The 24,402-nt window shown below is 35.8% G+C and overlaps 1 protein-coding gene across 2 annotated transcripts; it reads right to left on the bottom strand.

The window, feature by feature from the left end:
- LOC123561842 (mitochondrial import receptor subunit TOM70-like) lies at positions 1-19,288 on the bottom strand. Of its 2 annotated transcripts, XR_008372714.1 has the most exons (14): positions 19,016-19,288; positions 15,209-15,385; positions 14,718-14,844; positions 13,896-14,005; positions 11,703-11,823; positions 10,989-11,094; positions 10,269-10,479; positions 9,370-9,504; positions 8,533-8,638; positions 7,299-7,417; positions 6,541-6,638; positions 5,825-5,947; positions 3,489-5,323; positions 1-2,881 (listed from the first exon to the last, which is right to left on the bottom strand). XR_008372714.1 is itself a non-coding variant. In XM_045354488.2 (13 exons), exons 1-13 carry the CDS (start codon positions 19,259-19,261, stop codon positions 5,158-5,160), a joined length of 1,845 nt encoding a protein of 614 aa, XP_045210423.2. In that variant the 5' UTR covers positions 19,262-19,288; the 3' UTR covers positions 2,902-5,157. The 2 variants fall into 2 exon arrangements, 1 of the variants encoding a protein (XP_045210423.2); XM_045354488.2 differs by lacking the exon at positions 1-2,881 and having other exon boundaries at positions 2,902-5,323.
- Positions 19,289-24,402: the final 5,114 nt, after the last annotated feature.

Consider the following 24,402-nt stretch of genomic DNA (forward strand, 5'->3'; position numbering starts at 1 on the left):
TCAGTTTTACACATGTCTGTTTTATTATTCAATAACAAAGTATTGGCATAACTTACTGAACAATTCAGCACGTATAAACACATACAGCAACAAAAGATATGCAAGAACACTGATAACACTCAGTACTTCTTGAATCATTAATAAAGAATTCAATGGTTAAACATACTCTTTTACAACATTTACTTTTAACTAGGAAGAGTAACTGTACTATCAGATATAATAGAGTTATCATAACAGTAGCTTGATCTGGGATGCTGTATTCGGCTCGATTGAGTTTTGCCAGGTCAGATAACATGTGGTGCGCAAGCGCCAAGTGTGATCCGACCTAGCAAAATCCAAGAGAACTGAATATAAAATCCCGGATCTAGCAACTGTTATAATGACCCTTTTATTATGCACTACCACCTTTTTCATTTGTCATTTTGTTATCGAACAAAATCTTCAATGTTTTAACAGTTTATCAATGTTAAAACAGAACCAATGTAGTTTCTGTGTGCGCTATTTATAGAACTGTGTCAGTTCATGCATATTAAATGAAAGTAGTCCGGTAACTTACAATACAAAAGGTACAATATGGATTTTTTTCTGCCTGTTTGTATTTACTTGTAAAATACAAGTCGTATTTTTGACAGAATTTATATAGGTATATAATAAACAGATATAATGTACTAGCAGACAGTAAATAAATCTTAGTCTGGAAGCAAGGTTATAAAACTGAGAGTGTAAACCAGTCTCAAGCCTCTAGCATCTGACTGGTTTATTCTGAGCTCAGTCTTGAAAACAAAACTCAAGCAAGAGACTGGTTTCCAACTCATTGCTATAATCTTGGTCCTACTAGAGCAAAGGAGTCTAATATCGACCCTCTTCTATTATCGACCCCCCACCCTTAATTGATACTTAATCACATTTACTACTAGAAATCATGTGATCATGTCATTCACTGTCATTTTTACGTCACAAATTTTCTTCATGCGCCATTTTGTATGTTTACATACAGTGTGACTGCATGAGATAAATTTCAGTGCCAACCACTACATAGTCCGTTAAGGTAGGTATCTTTCTGTTAAATCAAATTTACCGTTTTTATGGATCGAATCAGTTTAATTTTGTATTTAATCCTACTATACACATATAGAACTCATTTCTATCAGCCATTTTTGTAGTCTCTTGCAACTTCTGGAAAGATTATGTGGGGGTCGATAATAGCAGATTGAAAATATGACCTTCTGCTATTATCGACCCCCAATTTATTAAATTTATATAATTTCTTGTTGCTTTGAGAAAAGCACTTAATTCATAACTTTAACATGTCCAAAACATTGTGGAATGATACTTATTTCACTTGGGTATTGATTACATTTTACTCGGACTTTATCATAGACTCTCAGTGTAAAATCTCAAACTTTTAACTAAAATAAAGGTATTAAATCAATATAACATTTCAATGAAACTTCAAAGTTTTGTTGTTTGTAGCATCATCTGAAGCATGTGCAGTGACAAATCTTGATTTTATTTTTAAAATAGTGTGATATTTATTTCTAAAGTCACTATTATGTTCATTGTAAATATACTTTGTTATACCAAAGTGGAAACTGGCAGGTACTCTAAAATGCAGCTCTCTGATTGGTCAGTTAGAAACCCTAATGTTCTGTGATGACTCATGATAAAGTTATGAATGCACATTTTAGTTGATCACAAGGATTAAAAATCTCCTAAAATAAAAAGAAAAACAGCGCAGAGTCTCTGAAAGTTCGTCATAGTCTGATGTTTCTATCATTTATGATGATAGTGACAGTTATGACGATTTTGACGATTCCTCTGATGGACAAAATGATGATGGACAGTGCAGACAGCTTAGACCAATGTCAGGGGTGTGGTCAGTCTAATGGGAAGCCAAATGAGTGAAAAGGCTGTGATGAATGCCCAGGATGGTGGCTTATTAAATGTACAAAGCAACCAGAACTTCACTTGTTGACTCCAGAGGACTTAAAAAAAGTTAATTTTAAATGTATAAAAATTGAATGCTAAAATATGTTGTAAAGGCTGTAGATAATAATGGATAATCAACTTTGTTTGAATGTTTGAATTATTTATCTCTTGTGTGTGGCTAATGTTATATTACAAATAACTATTATCTAACATTTACAATTTGTCAGTCAAAAGACCAAATATGAAACTGTGATAGTATGAAAGACCAAATTTATAAATAAAAAAAAAACACACATGAAATAATATTTTCCATGAAATCGTAGTAAAGTTATGCTTTGTTTATATGCTCAGTTGCGTAATTTCAAATTGCAATTATGACAATAAAGGACAAATAAAAATTAACTTAATATTAAGTTAATAATAATATTATGCTTGATTTTCAGTGTTTTCAAAGTTTAAAAAAAAAAACAACTAGGGGGTCGATAATAGCAGAAGTGGGTCGATAATGGCAGACACATGTCACAAGACAGAATATTAGACCATACCTTATTCTGTAATGTAACAAGTGTTTTCATTGGTTGAAATCGACCAATGATAGTTTGTCTCAAATATATGTGTCACTTTGTCTCCGAAAGTGAAAGTAAGAATATGTACGATAGATTATGGTTTTAAGGGGTCGATAATTGCCTCCTTTGCTCTACTAAATCGAGATAAAAATAAGCTTTCAATACTCACTTCATCGTTTCACAAAATAATACATTTCATTCTCTAAAAGCATTTTTTACCTTTAATATTACTGCCAATAAAACCTAGCAAAATAAGGTTCAAATAAATAAAAATAAATTTCTCTTTCTTTACATGCATATATTCCAAGTAAAATTCATTTTGTTTTATGTGTTTATGTATAGAGCAATATAATTGTATTACAAGAGCTCGCAGAACACGAAATGCGCTCACCCCCCCCCCCCCCCCCCCCCCCCCCCCCCTCCCCCCTTTTGATGCATTCAGTAATTGCACAAGGATCAGAAATTATTTGGTCACTGTACACAAAAGTGCTACTGCTCTGGGTCAATGTGACCTTGACCTTTGACCTATTGACCTCAAAATCAGTAGGGGTCATCTGCTGGTCATGACCATCCTCCCTATCAACTTTCATGATCCGAGTTATCATCTGGAACTGTTCCGGGTCATTGTGACATTGACCTTTGACCTACGGACCTCAAAATCAATAAGGATCATCTGCTGGTCATGATTAACCTCCCTGTCAACTTTCATCATGATCTTAGGCCCAAGTGTTCTTGAGTTATCATCTGGAAACTGTTTAACTGTTCAGGGTCACTGTGACCTTGACCTTTGAACTACTGACTTCAAAATCAATGGGGTCATTTGCTTGCTATGACCAACCTCCCTATCAACTTTCATGATCTTAGGCCCAAGCGTTCTTGAATGTGATAAATTATCATCCGGAAACCGTTTTAACTGTTCCGGGTCACTGTGACCTTAACCTTTGACCTACAGATCTCAAAATCAATAGGGGTCATCTGCTGGTTATGACCAACCTCCCTACCAACTTTCATGATCCTAGGCCTAAGCATTCTTGAGTTATCATCTGGAAACGGATTGGTCTACATACCATCTGACAGACCGACCTACGAACATCTGCAAAACAATATAACCTTCCTTCTTCGAAGGGGGGCATAATAAAACAAGGAGAACGTAAGTACACCCAATACCAGACCAGTCAGTTAAGATGACATAAATATTAATTGATTAAATGTCAAGCTTTCAAGACGAAATGTAATTTTAAAGTTCCACACATTCTGTCTGTGGTTTCAAAATCCAGAACGTTACAACTTCCCATCAAGGTCTAAACATATTTGTTAAATATAAATCTAACGTCATTTAAAGCATGTAGATTTACAAGTTTTTACAAGCAACATTGGGTTTAAATGTAGCAGGCCATTCAGGTTTACAAAATTGTTCATTTTATTAATTTCAACAATGTATTTATGAAAATGTAATGTCAATAAAGTAAGTTATGATGAACAGTGCAATTGTCAACAAAAGGGGGTTGCAGTATGCAACATTCTTATACTTACTCAGATAGGACATTTGTGAAAAAGCATTTTTATAAATACCAAAATACTTTTTAACAAAACTTGAGAAGTTGTGTTTTTCTAAGTTACAGCTATAAAACTAGATTATCAAGCTCTATATATTTCACATAGATTTTCTTCCAATCCATACATTTCACAAAACTAGCTTAATCTAGCATGAAATCATAAACTTTTACGAAAATTTACGAACTTTAAAACATTCATTCATCACTATACAGTTCAGTTTCACCTCATAAAAACACGCTACAATTTCTACACTGACAAATGTTTAATAAATTGTACATCATTTTGGTGTAAAATCTTATATTTACAGCCTAATGAAATGGTCCAATGTTGTTTTGTTCTCTCATATATAATCATCTATTTACAATAGATTTCAAAGTGGAACAAACTCATAATGTTTTGCAAACAACATCTACTTTAAAATACTAGTATAAATTCTAAGAAACAAAAATAGCATCTCAGTTCTAAGCTTGACACATCAGTAACAAACAAAAAGGCCACAAAACATATATGAGCTGTGCCATGAGAAAACCAACATAGCGGGTTTGCGACCAGCATGGATCCAGACAAGACTGCGCGGATGCTGTTCGCTTTTAAAGCCTGCTGCAATTAGAGAAACCATTAGTGAACAGCATGGATCTTGACCAGACTGCGCAGATGCGCAGGCTGGTCTGGATCCATGCTGGTTGCAAAGCCACTATGTTGGTTTTCCCATGGCACAGCTCATATCTTAAAACCTCAGACTAAGTTTCAATTTTGCTACAAAGTTTATACACTGCATTATTTCTACATACGTGTATAACAAATGAGTGCTAAACAAATGGGATTTGTTACACAACATTGATACCACACCTGTGTAACTTGTGATCCGTAAATATACCTATCTCTATCACAGTCAGTATAGCTTACATGTATATAGTCTTGAATACAGTGTGCAACAATACAGCTCATCAAGTATGTATTTTTTTCAACAAAAATTTCCCAGTTGTTAGGAAAATATTCAATCCCCTGCTATCTATCACAACAAACACTTTTACCACTACTAATAACCATATTCACACAACTCTGCATCTAGAGAAAGCAATCAGTACTCTCTTTGTTTCCATAGTTATATAGGTGAAAAATTAGCTGGTAGAGGTATTCCAAGTGTTTGTGCCGCTTTTAGTTGTGCCTTGGCAGCATGGAGGAGCGAGAACAGGTGTGACATCTCTGTCTCGGTTCGACACAACTCTATCGCTTTCTCAAACAGTTTCACTGCATTTACCATGTCGCCTCTAATGAAACAACAAATAACAGCGTAAGAGTCGCTTATCACATGTTAACATTTTACAAAATTAGGTACAATGCAATCCTCATTAAGAGAGACTGACATCTGACAGGAAAAGGCTGTTGTTTAGAGTGAATTTCTTTTAAACAAAAACAAATCCTTGCCAATTTAGTAGTATTTGCTCTTTGCTTTAATAACAGAGATCCTAGGAAGACATAAGGTGCCACACAAAGGAAGCCAGCTGACTGGCTTGCTCATACTACACTGGCTGGCTCATGCTGCTAGACTGGCTCACTCACACTAGAGTGGCTTGCTCCCACTGTAAGACTGGCTTGTTTATGCTAAACTGTCTTGCTCACATTAGAGTGGCTTGCTCAATTCACAAAGGGACTTTCTATTTGTAAAAACTAAGGACTTTCATAAAACAGGACCTCGTTTTCTAAATCATTATTCTCACAGGTATTTCTAAATCTACCTATAAACTTTCAATTATACCATCATCACTTACCTCTGTACTTCAATAGTTCCCAAGATTTCATAAGCATATTCACACTTGTCATCTAAATCTATTGCTTGTTTAATTAATGCTACAGGTTCCTCTATGTTTTGTTTCCATTGTAACTTTAACAACCTGTAACATATAAACATGTATCATATACATGTATGGCAGTAGATTCATATTCATTCACTCTTCAGTTTACATGACTTAAATAATACAAATAGCAAAACACAGGTTCATGCAGATAGGAAAACTTTGATTCTAGAGTTTGTCTAACTGTTACAGTATTTTCGATATATATAACAGACAATCTAAACCAACCTCTTCTAAAGAATGGGTGTGTGTCTAGGTTAAGCATCGTTTAGAACAATTTTTCAGTCATGTCAATGATGGTGTCTACTTTTAGAAGTCAGCATAATGCCCAACTTTATAGTGCTGCCTCACTTGAATATCATAACGTAGACATGAATGAGATACAGGATGACTGTTTATAGGGAGTACTTCAATCACATATGTAGTTACTTGCCAAGGGTGTAACATTCCACTCAACCGCTCTCATTTGAGGTATCTTTAATAACAACATCATAACGTTCTCTTGTTGGTCTATATGTCTACCATTCTTTTTTTACAGAATATATAACTTTTGATTTCTTTCTTTGTTCAAGAGACAAATGAACTGAATCATGTTCGAATGTTATTTAGAACAAAAAATGAAAGGTACTTACGCTCTATGTACTAAAGTATTAGCATTGTCTGGTTCTAGTTTAATTGCTGTTTCAAATTCATTATCAGCATCATCAAACCTTCCAAGGTCACATAATGCCTATAATGAAATAATCACACAATAAATAAACCAAATTTAGCAACTTTAACCCTTAGCCTGCTGTCAACAAGTGATTCTGCCTTTGCGACCAGTGCAGACCAAGATCAGCCTGCACATCCGTGCAGTCTGATCATGGTCTGCACTGTTCGCTATTCGGTCAGTAAATTTTAATTGAACACCCCTTTGAATATTAAATGGTATTGCCCAAACTGAATGATGGACCAGTCCATTTCAGAAATTTAGCAGGGTAAGGGTTAATTACAGCGGTCAACATTAATACTTTTGAAAATTCAACAGCTGCATCCATCCCACTGGTCATAAAAAATTCCAACTTACAAAATCTCTGAAATTTGAAACCCACCAATTTATGTCCTAACAAAAGCCAAAACCCCAAAAAATTGGCAACAAAGTCAAATAACTTTATAGTAACTCCCTTTAATAACCAAAATTTGTCATGCCACTTAACGCATTGCAAAGAAACCAATTTCTGTCAACTAATAAGTTATTGAAAGAATTCTCTCATCTTGATAACAGCTTTTAACACCAGAACAGTAGCCACTTTGCAAGGGAGTAAGAAGAAAATGTTCTGTCAGGAAAATATCTTCAACAAATAACTGCAAGTTTGATATAAGCAAACCCTTATATAACTGTAAATGTTACCTGTGCATACAAAGCATGACCATCAGCATTTTGTGGGAATCTTTTTAGTGTTTCCTCGTAAGATTTGATGGCTTTTTCTAATTTCCCTGTGCTCTGCTCCGCAGCTGCACGTCTATGTTCTGTAAAACAACATCATTCAACATGTCACTCCCTATTTTCTGATTAACACTTGACTAAATAGTCATATTTTTCTGAAATTTTAAAATCTGTCCTTGCATTAGAATAATGAAGTTCTTTTTCACAATGAGGATATGTTGGTTTGAAATTGTTTGTGGCTACGGTACAATAAAACCAACCATATAACTTTTTGCTTTAATTTCTTACTGGACATTAAACAGGAAATCTATTTCTGCATCTAATTCAAATGGGCACAACAGTACATGAATTTCAATTTATCTGAGAGGGTGGTTAGAAAACATTTTTCTGGATGCCATGCCAGTACCACCTTGTCCCTCACAAGTTACGAAGGACAATAAGATTTGAGTAAACATGTCCAAGTTAATTCTATGCTGGCAGATTTAAGTCATCTTCATGATGAGGCCTTTTTGCCCTTCTTAAACCTTATCATGCTGGACACAACTGATTCTGTTTTTTGCGACCAGTGTAGATCATGATCAGCCTGCACATCCGTGTAATCTGATCATGATCTACCCTGTTCGCTATTCAGTCAGTATCTTTTTGGTAAGCACCCCTTTCATCTGTAATGGTACTGTCCAAATTGAAAGATGGACAAGTTCATTGTAGAAGGGTAAGGGTAGCTATGTGATTAACATCTTAAGACAAGAGTTCCAGACTGTCATAAAATACGCCTGTCATTGAACTTGGTCTAATTCAAGGGCCATAATCCAAGAGTGCCTGGGGCGATTTGGGTGGTTATCCAACTTGGCCAAGATATTATGCCCACAAACATTGTCAGCAAGTTTGGTGAAGATCGGATGAAAACTGTTTGACTTGGAGAGCGGACAAGGCTTAATTCTGTTTTTTCTTTTCCGATTAATTCAAGGGCCATAATCCAAGAGTGCCTGGGGCGATATGACCGGCTATCGAACTTGGCCGAAATATTATGCCAACAAAAATTGTCATCAAGTTTGGTGAAGATCGAATGAAAACTGTTCGACTTAAAGAGAGCGAACATGCTTTGGATGCCGACCACGTGCCGCCAGGGGTATTCACATAATATGTCCCGCTTTTTCAGAGACTGGCGTATAAAAATAATGAATCAATATTATCCTACCTGCATATGATTTCTGTATGTATGAATTAGGAAAATCGGGGTTTAAGGAAATGCTGCATTCAAAGTCTTTTATTGCATCTTCTAGCCTATCCAGCTGAATATTTTGCTGAAAAATTCATAAAACACACACATTACCTTAAATTCATATATTTACATATGTATGTATTTATACAACAGTGTTTTAGATGAACCTATGGTCAGTAAACAGACTTACTGGTATTCTGAACAAACAAAACTTGCTTACAGCAAGTAAAGAACAGCCTTTCCACATAAATCAGACACGGACAGCATTACTTTATTCATATGTATGTGAAGAAAGCATTCACCTTGCCTAGAAACCAAACTCCTGATTTGTAATTTTACATTATCCTAACAATCCGTTATTTCACCTTCTTGGACACAAACTCCTGGGCCCATATTCATTAACATTTTAAAGTCTGAAATGACTTCAGAATGGCAAATATTCAATATACCATGACTCTGTTTAATGCAAAATTACAGAAGTCAATGCAGCTACAGGATGCACTTTGATGCCAAGTTTAATCACAATCTGCCTTAATTTAACAGAGCAAAAAGAAAAGTCAGCAGTTTATTGTCCCAAGTAAGTCTTGCCCTTAGACTTGATCGCGACTTTTCTGCTCTCCCTTCTTGGCTAAATGATCACTGCCATCTATACCAGCATTTAATAACTGCCTTCTAAAGTGGTCAAACACACAACCATGAAACTGATGGTTTATCATCTCCCCTATAGAAATAGCTTTGACAAGCATTTACCCATCCGCACATTTCTTGTTTATGTTACACATGAAAAATATCATATTCAAAATGTATTCTTACATGTCCTCTGTGATGATAAATATCAGAATTATTTGGGTCTATTCGCACAGCATGAGCAAAGTCAGCCAGTCCATCAGTCTGTTGCTCCTTTGTTATAAACAAACTACCTCGCTTTATCAATGCGTTAACTTTAATCTGTAAAAACATTGAAAACATCAGTGCTAATATTTACAGGAATAAATAGTGAGCAAAAAAAATCAACTTGCTTCAGCTACAGCAGCTATTTTGTTAGGCATGAATTCTTAAGTTTCCAACTTTAAATAATTTCACATACATATATTTAGTTAAGATTTTATGGTGTCTAGTTTCAAAAGAATTTTAAGAAAACACCATTTTGTTCATGACTTTTCTTAATGATGTTAGATTCTGCATAAAATCTTGTGGAAAGGACCATCATTGGTATAATCACACCATGTTGTTTTTATGAAAATACATGTTTTTTTCTTTCCTTACAAAATCTATAGTGAATATAAATACTAGTTCTTACATTCAGAGCATTCCTTAAGCAAAGTATGTTTTATTAAATTCATACCATCTTGGTTGGGCAACCAGGACAGGAAAATCTAATTTTACAAATACCTCTAACATCTAAAATCTAACATGTATTAAGATTAACACAAATAAACCTAATTGTTCAGTTGTTTAAGTTGAGCACAAATCAATTACCCTATCAAAACCTGATCAGTCAACCATCCCTTAAAGACAACAATTTGCCATTATTACATTTTGTTGGGAAATGTGCTATAATTGACTAACACATGAAAACTGGGACAACAGTACACGTAAAATACAGCAAGAACTTCAATTTTGAATTTTAAAAATTTCAAACGCTGTATTAAATGGATCATACAATAGTCAACAGCATCCGAACAATGTTTTCTACTACAAAATGTTTGTACCTTTTTATCTAAATTTTCAGCATTCAAAAGTTGATCTAAGTCCATGAATGCTTGATCTGACTGCGCAGTTAGACAGAACATGGTTCCACGCAGCAAAAGGGCCAGCTGACAGTGATGGGTGGGTGGAGAAACACTTATTTCTTGTCTACACAATGGAATGATTTCTTCATATTCTCCAGCCTCCAATTTCTCACAAGCTTTTCTAAAACTACTATAATGGAAGAAAACAGAAGCATTCCAACTACAAAGCAAGCTATCATATGAAAGCATAAACAAGATATTGGTCCAATTTTACAGGTCTTGCTGATTTATCAAAATTTTCATTGTTCCATTTCAAATTTTAACATAGCTTGATTTGGTTGTCTATTAAACACAGAAGGAAAACAACAGCAATAAAATCTGCAATACACAACTGTCACATAGACCAGCGAGTGAACATTATGTTCAAAATTCCACTTGATGTCCAATCATTACTATTCAGATAAAAGAAGTTCAGCATAATTTTTATCTTATTATTTCAATGAGCATGTACAAATGAAAATATCTAAGACCTTCTTGCAGTTTTATAACCTGATTTACCAAGGTTCATCGTTCATATACTTGGATATTTAATCACCCTGGCTAACACCTTCCTGATTCAATTCTTGCACATCTAGTCTAAGAACCGTGGTAAATCAGATGAAAAAAAATTCACTAAAACGAAGCGACTTAAAATGATACCTGTCTGATGAATCTGATTCCCCGTTCACAACAGAAACACCTGGCTGGTCCCCAGCACCACCTAAATCTGGCACATTCAGTATCTTCACTTCTTCATCTGATTGTTCTGTGGGGAAAATGTATAACTTAACATTTAAGTCTTTGGACTGTATTATTTGAACAAGAAAGCTCATGCTTGAAATTAGGCAGTATACATGCAAGAAGAGTTACGGTTCTTGGCCTTCTGATAATAAACATTTGTACATTTTCAAAGCTACAGCTCTTACGCATTCAAGAAAAGTGGACCAAAATTTTTAAGTTAAAAATGAGCTTCAATTCTGACAAAATGCACATCGAGAGTTATTGCTCTTGGCCTAACTACTAACCCTCAGAAAATTTCTTTTAAATCATGCAGTTTTCCCCAAAAATTGACTTTACATCAGGTTTTTAATTCCCCTTTGCCCAAATACTGAGCTATTTTTTTTCCCTAAATCACAGGCCTGGGCCCCTTCCCCTTCTGGTAAAAAAAACCCTGATGGGTCATGGTTCAGTTACTTGGATATAGTTCAATTCCTGCACATTTGAACTCTGAACCATTGTAAATCAGATGATAAACAATGTTAAGACACTGATCATTTCAAAAATACTAATGCATCATTAATAATTATCATAACAAACCTTAAATGACTTTTTACGTTTTATGCCATGCCATCATTATTATTAGTGGTATACTACCTGGTAAATTAGACTGTTTCTCTTCCTTGTTTTTCTTGAAGATTTCCTGGACAGGATCTTTTGTGAAAGAGGCAAAATACGACTTCAAGAAGTGTTTGGACGGCATCCCTGTTTTCTTGTTCTAAACAAATGCAAAATTGACATAAAGAAACTTCAAGAATAATGTAAAATATTACCTGCTGACTACTTGTCTTTTATTAACCTTTAGCCTGCCAAATTTCTAGAATGGACCGGTCCACCATTCCATTTGGGCATTACCATTTATTATTCAAAGGGGTGTGCACTGAAAATTTACTGACTGAATAGCGAACAGTGCAGACCATGATCAACCTGCACAGACTTTCAGGCTGATCATGGTATGCACTGTTGCAAAGGCAGAATCACTTACCTCCAGCAGGCTAAAGGTTAATCAGATTTACTTTTATAATTCTGATTTAGTATACAGATTATTCATTAATATTTTTTGGCAAATTAGAATAAATCATTTCAACCTGAAACTACTGTACAGAGTATAATACATTTAAAGCACTGTGTTTGACAAGCATGATCTAATACCATGTCCATCTGATCATTTCGCATGACCATTAGCTTTGACTAAAACACCTCAAAATCAAGAGGGAGTCCATAGTGAATGTGCTTTTTTAACTAAAAGTCATTGAAATCTTAACTCAAGACCTACTGACCTCAAATCAGTAGGGATCATTTACTGCCTATTAGCAAAGTGCCTACCAAATTTGAGGGCCAAAGGTCAAGTAATTTTCAAACTACTGAGTGAAAACAAGAGCTGTCACTAATGGTGACAAATGCCCCCCGCAGCACCTTGACCTTTGACCTGGTGACCCTGAAGTCAGTAGGGGTGGTGTACTCAATAAGTACTGTCAGCATGTGAAGTTTGAAGGTCCTGGGTGAAGTGGTTCGCAAGTAAAGTGCCTTCATGCAAGAATATAACGTTGGCCCCTGTGACCTTGACCTTTGACCTGGTGACCCCGAAGTCAGTAGGGGTGGTGTACTCAATAAGTACTATCAGCATGTGAAGTTTGAAGGTCCTGGGTGAAGTGGTTCGCGAGTAAAGTGCCTTCATGCAAAAAGTTAACGTTGTGACTAACAAACGAACGAACGAACTAACGGACGGACAGTTGAAAACTAATATGCCTCCCTTCGGGGGCATAAAAAGGTTTTTGTACTAGCAGCCATTTTAACCGTGACATCTGACTACAAAATCAATGGATCATCATGTAATGCCCACTCGCAATGCGAAAGAACAGTTTTTTTGTACTAACAGTCAGTAAGAACATGACCTCTCTGCCCATGGATAATCTACCTGACAAGTGCGAGGATTGTAGATCAAGGCATTCTCAGGATAGTGGAAAATATTTTTGTAATAACAGTCACTGTGACCTTTGACCCACTGATCTTAAAATAAAAGGGGTCATTCACTGTCCATGGACAATGTGCCTGCCATGCTGCTGACTTGAGAAAAGGAGACTCTTAAGACATGGAAACAGTATTTGACACATTACCTTACTTGAAATTAACCATATGACCTCAAAATTAATTTGGGTCATGCACTCTCCATCGGCAATGCACCGGCTAAATTAGGGGATCATAGCTCAGGAGATTCTCAAGCACTGAGCAGAAATGCTTTTTAAACTGACAGTTACTGTAATCTTGACCATTGACCTCAAAATAAATAGGGATCATCCACAGCACAAGTGCAACGTGACTGCCAAGTTCGCGGGGAGTAGGTAAATGGGTTCTCAAGATAAACAATGTGACCTTGACCTTTGACCCAATGCCCATAAGCACCATTCATTTTATGTTTGAGGATCACTGATTCAAAATTATTAGTTATCGAGCAGAAACAAAATTGCTAACAGATAGACATACAGAATGGCCTTTGCCATTAAGTAATATGTCCTTTCAGGACCTGGTGTATAAATATGTTAAGTCTTATGTAATTATATGCTCTCAATGTACACAATGAAACACATAAAATTTCCCTCAAATAAAATCAAACAATGCCATATCCTAAGTGCATACCATTAAGGAAGTTTAAGAAAGGATAACAAAGAACTCAATTGGTTGTAATACTCAAACAGAAGCATATTTTTTAAGTTATCAAGAATATATTTTACAATATTAAAAAGGGGTGGGGGAAGGGTATATGACAACATATCATTTATTTGGGTATACCTTTAAAGCCTCCTTTGCCTTGGTTTTACCGAGGTTTTTCAATACCCTGTCTGCCATTTGCAGTGTTGATTGATTCTGGAACCCTTCTAATATACACACTGCTGTAACATCTGTAAATATAATTTTGGATGCGCTCAGGTACACATTACTTTATCACAGCTACTCTTGTCAAAGATGGAATGCACACCAATATTCTTATACATCCTAAGTATGTAATGAACATTGATAAGCAGATGAGAATATCCCGCTCAATGGCAAGTCTTTGTTTGTTTTGGGTTTAACGTCGTTTTTCAAGAGTATTTCAGTTATGTAACGGCAGGCAGTTAACCTGACAAGCGTTCCTGAGCTCTGTACCAGTGCAAACCTGTTCTCCACAAGTAACTGCCAATTCCCCACATGAATCAGAGGTGGAGGACAAAAGATTTCAGACACAATGTCTTTTATCAAGTCGTCACAGCGAACATATTATGCCCTGCCTGGGGATCGAACTCACGACCCCATGATCCTTAGATCTGCTCTCTTCTAATTGAGCTAAGAGGGCAGGCCAAGGGTAATTCTAACACAGCCACTGTAACAGTAACCAGAGAGTCAGACATTCCAATCAGCATATACAACTAGGTTTTTTTTTGTATACCTTATTACTCTGTTCACAATTCAAGAACCTGCTACACTTTAGAATGTCTCAAAACATTTACTGGTATTTGAACTGTTCATGCCAAATTTTGTACAAAAAATTTACTAATGGACAGAAATGAAATATATAGGAAATAAATATAATCATCTGTAGCAATATATTATGTAAAGAAACAGTATCTGTATTACCTTCCAGAGATAGCTGTAAATCTCCAAGTTGTTCTGCGGCATTTGCTCTTCGACTCAAAGCTTTTGTGTATTTACCATTCAATTTAATTGCTTCTGTGCAGTTTTCTAATACCAGCTTTGGATTTTTCTGAAATATATACAATTACAAGCTAACTCCATTATTTACTCCTTTCTATCTGTTCTAATCAATTTTACTTCCCATATGCACCCATGATCACCGTCTTTCTTACAAATTACACCTTACAAGGGTATGTGTTTGTGATCTATGGCTATTCATATTCCTATAGATCTGGGTATTTTTCGAGGGTTTGCTGAACTTTGCTCGTATTTCCCTCCAGGGGTGCAAGAGATATATACAGATTGAGAATATGCTGGGTTTTTATTCTGAAGTTTCTGTTTTGAAACCCAGGTAGACTGGGACTTAGACCAAAGGACAGGTACATGCATTGATCAAAATAACACACATATAAATATACTAGAATGATACAAACCAATTTTTCATAAGCCGCTGCTCTGTTTGCATAGAATGTTGAGATTTCTGTTGTATGTTCAGCTGGGCATACTTCTAGTGCTTGTGTGTAACATTTTATTGCCTCGTCATACTTCCCTTGTTTGAAGTTTTTATTTCCAGAATTCTTGAACTCTATAGCTTTTCCAAGTGGTGTATCCTGAAAGAATGAACCACAAACATTTCACAAAAAGGGCTTATTTTATCACTGTTTAAAATTACTTGAAAATCAATAATCAGGACTGTCAATCAGCTGGGTTTTTTTTTCAAGACCAAATGTCAGCCCAATTCTCCTCTCTACTCCATAGAATCATACCTCTTGGGCTTTCCATCAGGAAATTGAGAAGAGGCCCTGGCCTTTCAAATAGAGAAATTCGCTTGGGTTCATGAGCTGTCCTACATCTTGTTTGTATTGCCTACACCGCCACAGAGCTGGTTTAAGTAATGGTAACAGGGCTCGGCAAATCTAAGAGTAGAAACCAGCTCCATGGGAGTGGAACTTGCATCTTAGTAACAGTCCTGTAGGTTGAATGTGCTTTTTGACCAAATATATAATAAATCAAACTAAAATGGTGAGATACCATGGCAGGATAGCTTTAAGCTATCATAGGGTAAGAAAAATGTGCAGTCTGCGTTTCAAACCCAGGATCCCTTGCTTACAGGGAGAGGGCCCTACCAACTGAGCTTACCAAATGCCTACAAAAATTCTCCCTTTGTAGTCGTCAGCTTGAATAGCTTTACAGTAACGCTAGTATACTTTCGCACTTAGTGATGGATTTTCAAACTTTCGCCGGAAGCTAACAAGGTGCAACTGGTGGTAAGGAAGTGTTTTCTCTTCAGTGAAGACAGAACATAATCCAATTGCTCAAAATTATTTATCATTCAAAAGTCCTACACGAGAGGTTTCCAGTTAGTAGCAAAAATTGATTACATTCTTTTTAAAGATAAATTTTAGAAATAAATAGTAAATGCAGCCAATAGCAAATGACATTACCGTGACATTAGCTCCCTAGTAATATTTCAATGTACCATATTCACTCCTAGGTATTATAACACTAAATTTTCACTTTTTTTTTGGTTCCTCCCAAATTTTCACTTTTTCTTTTGAGTAGTTGTATCAAATTTTGAGAAAAATATCAGAGTCCTTAAAGCTCGCTTTGCAGCTTTTCAATATGTGATATTAATCAAGTCATATACGAGATATTCCCCCTACTATATGAAATTTGTTCTAAAATTTTTAATGGGTCAGAGAAATAGGTGAATATTATCTGAAAGGTCCCATGTTGGGAAACAAATGTAACTGGGTGAAAAAAATGTGCAGTCAGGCAAGCAGGGGTCGCGCTGTCGGTCGCCAATGGCGCCAAATGCGCCGATTTACAAATTCTGGCGCTAATTTGGATCAGTTGGCGAAAGTTTCTGGCGACAACAAAGCAAAGATCGGGCCGAGACATTTTTTTAATGACACCAAGGATCATCCTACCTAGTCGCTGTGAAGTTAATTATCGCCTGCGGGCGTATCCGAAAACCGATGTCAATTATCGATAAATCCCTGGTTAACTCCGCCTACTTGCCTGTCAAACTTCAACCAATCGTAGCGTTATTTATCAATATTGCAAGCCGCCGCCATTTTAAAAATTTTCAATCGGCGTGAAAAGCCGATAATTTTATCGAGTGCAGACTAAAACCTTCTTCAGCATGATCTTAATGTATCAGTCTTACGTTATTTCTTTATTTTATTATAAAATTGCCTCCAAATTTATTTCAATCACGGCCAATTTCTATAAATGAATTGCCCGGGAACCAATTCCGCGGACGTCTGAACAGCCGTATAAATACATGTAATTTGTAAAAATATCGAGAAGTTTGGTTTTGTTTTCGAAAAATTAATAAATAAATCGAGTAAAACTATAAATCTGAACAAGTTGATGCAAGAATCGGTTATTTTTAAAGCAAAAGAATCGAAACATGCACGAAAACTTCCACGGCGTTCGATCGTACACCTGATCAATTTACGAGTTTCGGACGCGAAAATTTCGGATGAAAATTTAAAGGGGACTTTTTTTTATAGCGCAGTTTGTACTTTATTTAGAAATGATTAAAAAAATTTGTAAGACACTCGTTTTACTAAAATGTTCTTTAAACTTTGCTTTTTATTCTATTTGTTTTGTTACTTTTGTAGTTTTGAAATTGAACTGAAATAAATGAAGTTGAATTTTAGTATTTGTTTTCGTTCTTGTAGTTTATAATTCAGGTAAAATCTCTTGGCACTGGCACCAATGTTGGCTCCAGTGGCTCCTCTTTGGCTCCAACTTTTGCCAAATGGCGAAAGTGTTGGCGACAGCTTAGAAATATCCAGAGCCACCCCTGGGCAAGGGCTTGAACCAGGATGACAGCAGCAGCAATGACAATTTCATTGGAAATTTCCTCCACTATTTTTGTCTTTTCTTTGTTTGACGCGAGTGGAGATATGGCCCATGGATAAGAAAAATAATTATTTCTACGGTGTTCCGTTTGGACAATCGTGACTTTTTATTGAATCCTAAAAAAAAACGCGATGCACGATGAGGAAAACACGATGGTGCAATGATGAAACAATGATGGTATGATGGTGAAAACGCGATGGCACGATGGTGATAATGAGATGGCATGATGGTGAAAATTGGATGGCATGATGGTGAAAACGCGATGGTACGATGATGAAAACACGATGGTGAAACTGCGATGGCACAATGGTGTGATGGTGACAACATGATGGTACGATGATTAAAACGCGATATCACATCGACATTTCACCATCATACCATCGCACCATCATGATTTCATCATCGTGCCATTGCGTTTTTCACCATCGTACCATCAGGCTGATCTGGATCCATGCTGTCGCAATGTTTCATCATCGTACCAATGTGTTTTCGTCATCGTAACATCGTGCATCACGGTTTAGCAGGCTGGTAACATTGCCCGATCGGGCTTATGACACAAAACGTAATATTTCTGGACAAATAATGAAGATATTTCTTTCAAACTTGGTCCATTTATTTAGCATTACATATAATGCTTATCAAGATAGAAATAACTTTGTTGCCTTCAGTTTAGTTAGAATTACTTCCCTTTTTCAGATTTTTATGATGCATAATTTTTTAAGTCCAAAAATATTATGTTTTAATGCAATGTTTAAAACAGAAAAGGGTTCAATGGCTTTCTAATGCTCCAAACTTGTGCGCCAATACCTTTATTCTATATATTTAGGGTAAATACTTTGTTTCTAGTGCAGATGTATGAGCAATTTTTTTAGGACTAACATTTTTCTATAATGTTGTAAGTGAAAGCAGAGTAAAATGCTTACATTCATGTACTAGCGCAATAATTTAGAGCATTAGAAAGCCATAAAAACCCTTTTTTTGTTTTAAACGTAGCATTAGAACATTGTTTTTTGGACTTCAAAGATTATGCGTCATAAAAATCTGAAAAGGGGAAATAATTCTACCAAAACTGAAGGCAACCAAGTTATTTTTATTCTAATTTGTATCATTTGTTATGCTTAACAAATGGACCAAGGTTGAAAGAAATATCTTCATTATTTTTCAAGAAATATTACTTTTTGTGTCATAAGCCCGATCGGGCAATGATACCAGCCTGTTTAGTATTAAATAAAAAATCACGATTGTCCGAATTAGTTTGCAAGTAAAACTGAAAGTAGCAACTGGACGACTTGCTTTCGAAGAATTTGTCCTGCACTACACAATTTCATCATTCAGTTATAATATAAAATCACAAAGCTTATTTTCACCTTATTTTCATTTTCCTTTTGTGATCCAGATGTCAGTTTGGAAGAATCTGAAGTTTTGACCTTTTCTTTGGCAGGTGGTTTCGTTTTCGACGAGTCGTCACCAGATGGTTTCGAATTTTTCACTCTGTTGTAGTACCAAAGTCCCGCAAGTCCTAGGCAAACAGGTGCTCCAACCGCAAGAGCTATTTGCCATTTTTCCCAACCTTCAAAAATTGACGACTCGTTGCGGCCTTCGATCGGAGCCATGTTGGTCACATGTGAAATGATTTGTTCCACTATGAACACTATTGTTGACAATAGACACGCAAAAAATAGTGGAACCAATCGGCTTGTCTGGTTATCTGCCCCTACGGCACTAGCGTTCCGTACGACGGGAACCAGACTACCAATCGGCTTCCTTGGATTATGTCCCCTGGCATCTTTAGTATAAATTCCGTCAATGTGGTATAAGGCTCGTACCATTTTAAATGGAAAATTAAGAACAATCAAACCATGAGTTTGTTTTTCAATTTGTGTGATTTATATTAACACAGTAGACAAATGTGGAACAATTATTTACAGACCCAATTTTTGCATTTCTTTCGATGTTTCCTTCCATAGATGTTGAACTTTTTTACTTGTAATCTAACCTATAGTTTCTTTTTTAAACATATTGATTATATTGACGTTTGGGGAGTATGCAGTATTGTTTCAAAAGTGTGTTTTATTTTTCAGTAACCTTTAAGTTTGACTCTCAAGGCCTATAGTTCTCTAACAATGGCATAAAGATATATAAAATTTCGAGGAATATTTTGATCTTACTGAAGCCACGAACTCTCAGTTTACATATGTCACGTCGTCATTATGTAAGATATTGATATACGTGTATTTTACCGTACATTGCATGCGGCCAAGGAAAGCGCGCGTCAATTGCAGTTCACAAATTTTAGGTTCGTTCTTTCTTTCTTTTCTGTATGATAATTTCAGCTTTTACTCTACTATTAGAAGTGCTTAAAATGCTATTGATGAAAGAATGGTAGTGTGGACGAAGTTATACATAGGCCAAAGTAACTCATAGGAAACTCTTTCCTAGGAGCGAAGAGACAAAGAGTGTTATAACCAAAGAATTAAAAAAAGCTGCAGTGGGATTTAATTTTTCCACAAGACAACTTTTACTCCTGTCTTTGTTGGAAGACGTGCTAATGTTGAAATTTGTCTAACGTCTTTCAATCACACTAAGGTTTACAATAAGGTTATTCAATCAAGTCCTAGTGGCACATTTGTGCATTCGAAGGCCGTCGTTTCAAAGAGGCATAAGAAATGTATATTAATTAAGTGTGAATGCAATAAACTGCTAGACGATGAGTCTAAAGGCCGCGAGAAAAGGTTATACTATCACTTACCTGATAAACTTTGAAGAATACATTACAATTTGTAAAGAAGTGAATTTCTCAGCAATATGAAATATAAGTTAAGTATTTTAAACAATGAAAATGAGACACATTCTTATTTGATTCAATTGATTGCATACACTCGGATAATTTAAGTAGCTACGTACCTATATGTGTAATTCAATGGATAAAAATAACCTTACTTATCATTGTATTATCGAAACTTTAATGCGCTTCATGAAATTTTATTTGCTAAATTCTTAAAACTTTTGATTCCTTTTTATTATATTTAGGAAATATATAGTATAAAGGTATACCTTTTCTAAAAGGTCTTTAAATTCTCTAAATAGATAAAAATGACAAAATTGGTCATAGATTTTATAATTGCAAAAAGGTATGTCGTTAAAGGGAATAAAAGATCTGGTCCCTTCCAAAATTTTGAGAAAGGCTAACAGTAATATGTGACACAGTTCCTTCTAACTATGAATATTGTGTAAAATGAAGTAATGCGTTTAGGCATATAGGGTTACCTCCAAAATGTTGCTTCATTTTCATGTCTTTTTGTACGGTTACGGGGATATTATCCAATGCCTAAGCATGTAAGTGCATAAAATGAATTATGTCCAAATTTTGTTCTACGGTAACCCTTTTTGTTGCCCTTCTTTCAACATTTTCCAATTGATTGTTTCTGTTCTTACGTCTTGGAGGTCATATTGGAGACCCATATTCAATGTTAGGTCTTACGAGCGAGAAAGCGAAAAACATTTTCCTCTTCATATATAAAAAGAACCAAGTTTCTATAAATTGTTCTACTAGTATATGCTTATCAAAGTTTAACTTTTCATCAGTTGTTATTTAAGGGTCTTTTCTCATCTGTTCTACGGCAATTTTGATATATTCTTCTGCTTGATTTTTAATGAAGTATTCATTTATTCCCATCAGTTTCAGCAATTATGGAGATATTTGCATTTTTATGAGAAAGACTAATCACTAATGTACTGAACTTACTTCGTAAAATTTCACTTTGTCTGCAAATAATAAAAGTATACAGACCATTGTATCAGGAAGATCATTATCACAATATCACTTGAAAGGAAATTCTTCATGTGTAGTTAAAACTCGGTATCCCAAACCCATTTAACCCGATTATCTCGAGAAAAAATCAAAGTCCGTCAAATTTCATTCGATTGTGTGGAACTGGGTTAAACTTTGAATTCAATCGAATTTCTTATAATATTGTATATAATGTATAAAATATATGAGCCGCACCATGACAAAACCAACATAGTGCGTTTGCGACCAGCATGGATCCAGACAAGCCTGCGCATCCGCGCAGTCTGGTCAGGACCATGCTATTCGCTTTCAAATCCTATTGCAATTAGAGAAACCGTTAGCGAATAGCATGGATCCTGACCAGACTGGTCGCAAACGCACTGTGTTGGTTCATTATTTACTTGTCAATGTTGACTATAATTAAGGCGTGATCATGTATTGGGAAACATAAATTACTAACTGCGTTTCAAATTGCTTAAGATTCTCAAAATAGATATCAAATGTATATATGAGCCGTGCCATGAGAAAACCAACATAGTGGCTTTGGGATCAGTCAGGATCCATGCTGTTCGCTAACGGTTTCTTTAATTGCAATCGGCTTTGAAAGCGAACAGCATGGATCCTGACCAGACTGCGCGGTTGCGCAGGCTGGTCTGTATCCATGCTGGTCGCAAAGCCACTATGTTGGTTTTCTCATGGCACGGCTCAATTATCATCTTTAAATGTGATTAAGCGAAAACTACCTGTAGCAAGAATCATTTTAAAGTCGAGATCCAGTTATCTCGAAGTAAAGCACTTGGTGCATTAGAATTCGAGATGCCGAGTTCAAACTGTAAATATATCCAACGTTATGCAAGTTTCGTTAAAATCGAAGACGTGAGCCAGCATTCAGAGATAGTTTCTTCATACTGCACTCTCGGCCCCCTTTGGGGGCTTTGCAGTAGCTCAATGGTAGCGTCCGTTTTGAGTGCGGGTAGTCTGGGGTTCATTCCTATATAGGCTGCGTCACACCAAAGACGTGAAAACCATAGGACTGGTAGCTCCATTGCCAAGTACCCAATATTTAAAGGGGTGTACAAGGAGCTAAAATAAACACAGATAAGAATCTATAACTAGATACCTTGTTTGTCGTACAAGAGCTTTAATTTGTTGCTCATATGTTAATTGTTGAGAAGCTTACCTTTATTTTCGCGTAATTAACTGCAGTATACTTGACAACTGCTGGACTCTGTTGTTTAATTAAAGTTAACACATTCTTTCTATGTTGACAACAATGAGAAAAAGAGGCAAAAACCAGACTTTCGTAAAACCTCCAGATTGATATTTCCCGTAAAGTTTTACTATACCAATTCCTTTTATTAGTGCTGAATAATTTCCATATGCGTTGACAAAGCAGACATATCTGGTGAAAATGCTTTGTGACGTTAAAATGCTTTGTCCATTTGGGGTATCATCTGGACATCTTTAATATCAGGGACGAAACCAATTTAACACGTAAGCTGCCACCTTGTGCACTTATCGGAAAGGTTATGTGCAGGGTTCCTACAGGTCAAGGTGGATAAAAATCCATGAGTCAAAAAGACAAATTGCCATGATGATGGGTTTTCAAGGGTATAAAGTAACTTTATTCAGTGTCTGTGTTTCAAAATTCAAAAAAAAAATCGTAATTCTATACAATAAAGAGACGCATGTTCACAATCAGCTCATATTTTAACAGAACCAAAAGGCAAATTTTCTACTTCATCTACGTTGCGCAACTAAGATAGAAAAAGGGAGGTAATAGTAAATCTACAAACTTGCATTTCTACTGAATTTCGTCTTTGTAGCTTTCAGTGCAAACCTTTTACGGGATAATACCATTGTTCTTTTGCATTCATACTATTTCTTAGGAAAAGTATGTTATCAAATTTATACTTACGCTTAAACAAATGTACCTTGGTTGTGTAAACAGGATACGAAAATGCTCCTGTAGAAACATAACATGTATCAAGCACTAAGTAAACATAAATAGGTGTAAATGATCAGATGTTGGAACAAATCCGTCACATGAGCAAAACCTGATTAACGACCTTTCACCTGGCCCTTCAAAACAACAGAGGTCATCTACTGACAATCGGCAATAGCGATGTTAAGTACAATGGCGATTTTCTACAGCCACTGATCAGAAACTGATTTTAGTCACAAGGTTACTTGGATCCACTGACCTCTAAAAACAACAAGGGCCATAAAGCGCCCATAGACACACACCTTTTAAGTTCGACAGCCCTTGACCAAAACATTCTCAATGTTGAAAACAGAAACCAGTTTCAGTCTCAATGTGACTCATTTTAATTAAACTAGAGTTTGAACATATCGACACTGAATCAACAGGGATCATCTCTTGACCAAAAGCAATCAACCTATGAAGTTTTATCGATATAATTATGTCCAAATGCTCTCCAATTATTGATTTGAAACTGTTTCCAGTCTCAGTCACCAAACGACAAAAGAAATTATCCTATGAAGTTTGACAGTACTATCCCCAACAAATTTCTTGATCAGAAACCATTTTCAGTCCGTCACCATGACCTTAAACCAACAGGGGGGTACATATCCTGGTAGACCTAGTTATTACCAAGTTACTGATCAGAATCTATTCCTAGTAATTGTGACCTTCTGAACCCTCAAACAAACAGGTGTTGCCTACTTATCACAGATAATTATTTATGTTTGGTAACTGTAGGCCAGTCTTCTTTAATTATCGATGGAAACAAAATTGTCTACCACTGGACAGATAAGCAAAACTAGAACTGTGTCCATTGAACACAGATGTCCCCACCCCCCCCCCCCCACACACACATACTGTGCCATTCTCTAAATAGCAAAGTTATTAGTACAATCTTCACATGAACACGTTCCATTAAAAATTTGAAGAAAATTGTATTCAGACAAAGTTGTGTATCTGAGCAGCTTTGAATGCATTCC

Source organism: Mercenaria mercenaria, chromosome 10 (assembly GCF_021730395.1).
Source record: "Mercenaria mercenaria strain notata chromosome 10, MADL_Memer_1, whole genome shotgun sequence".
Taxonomy (NCBI): Eukaryota; Metazoa; Mollusca; class Bivalvia; order Venerida; family Veneridae; genus Mercenaria; species Mercenaria mercenaria.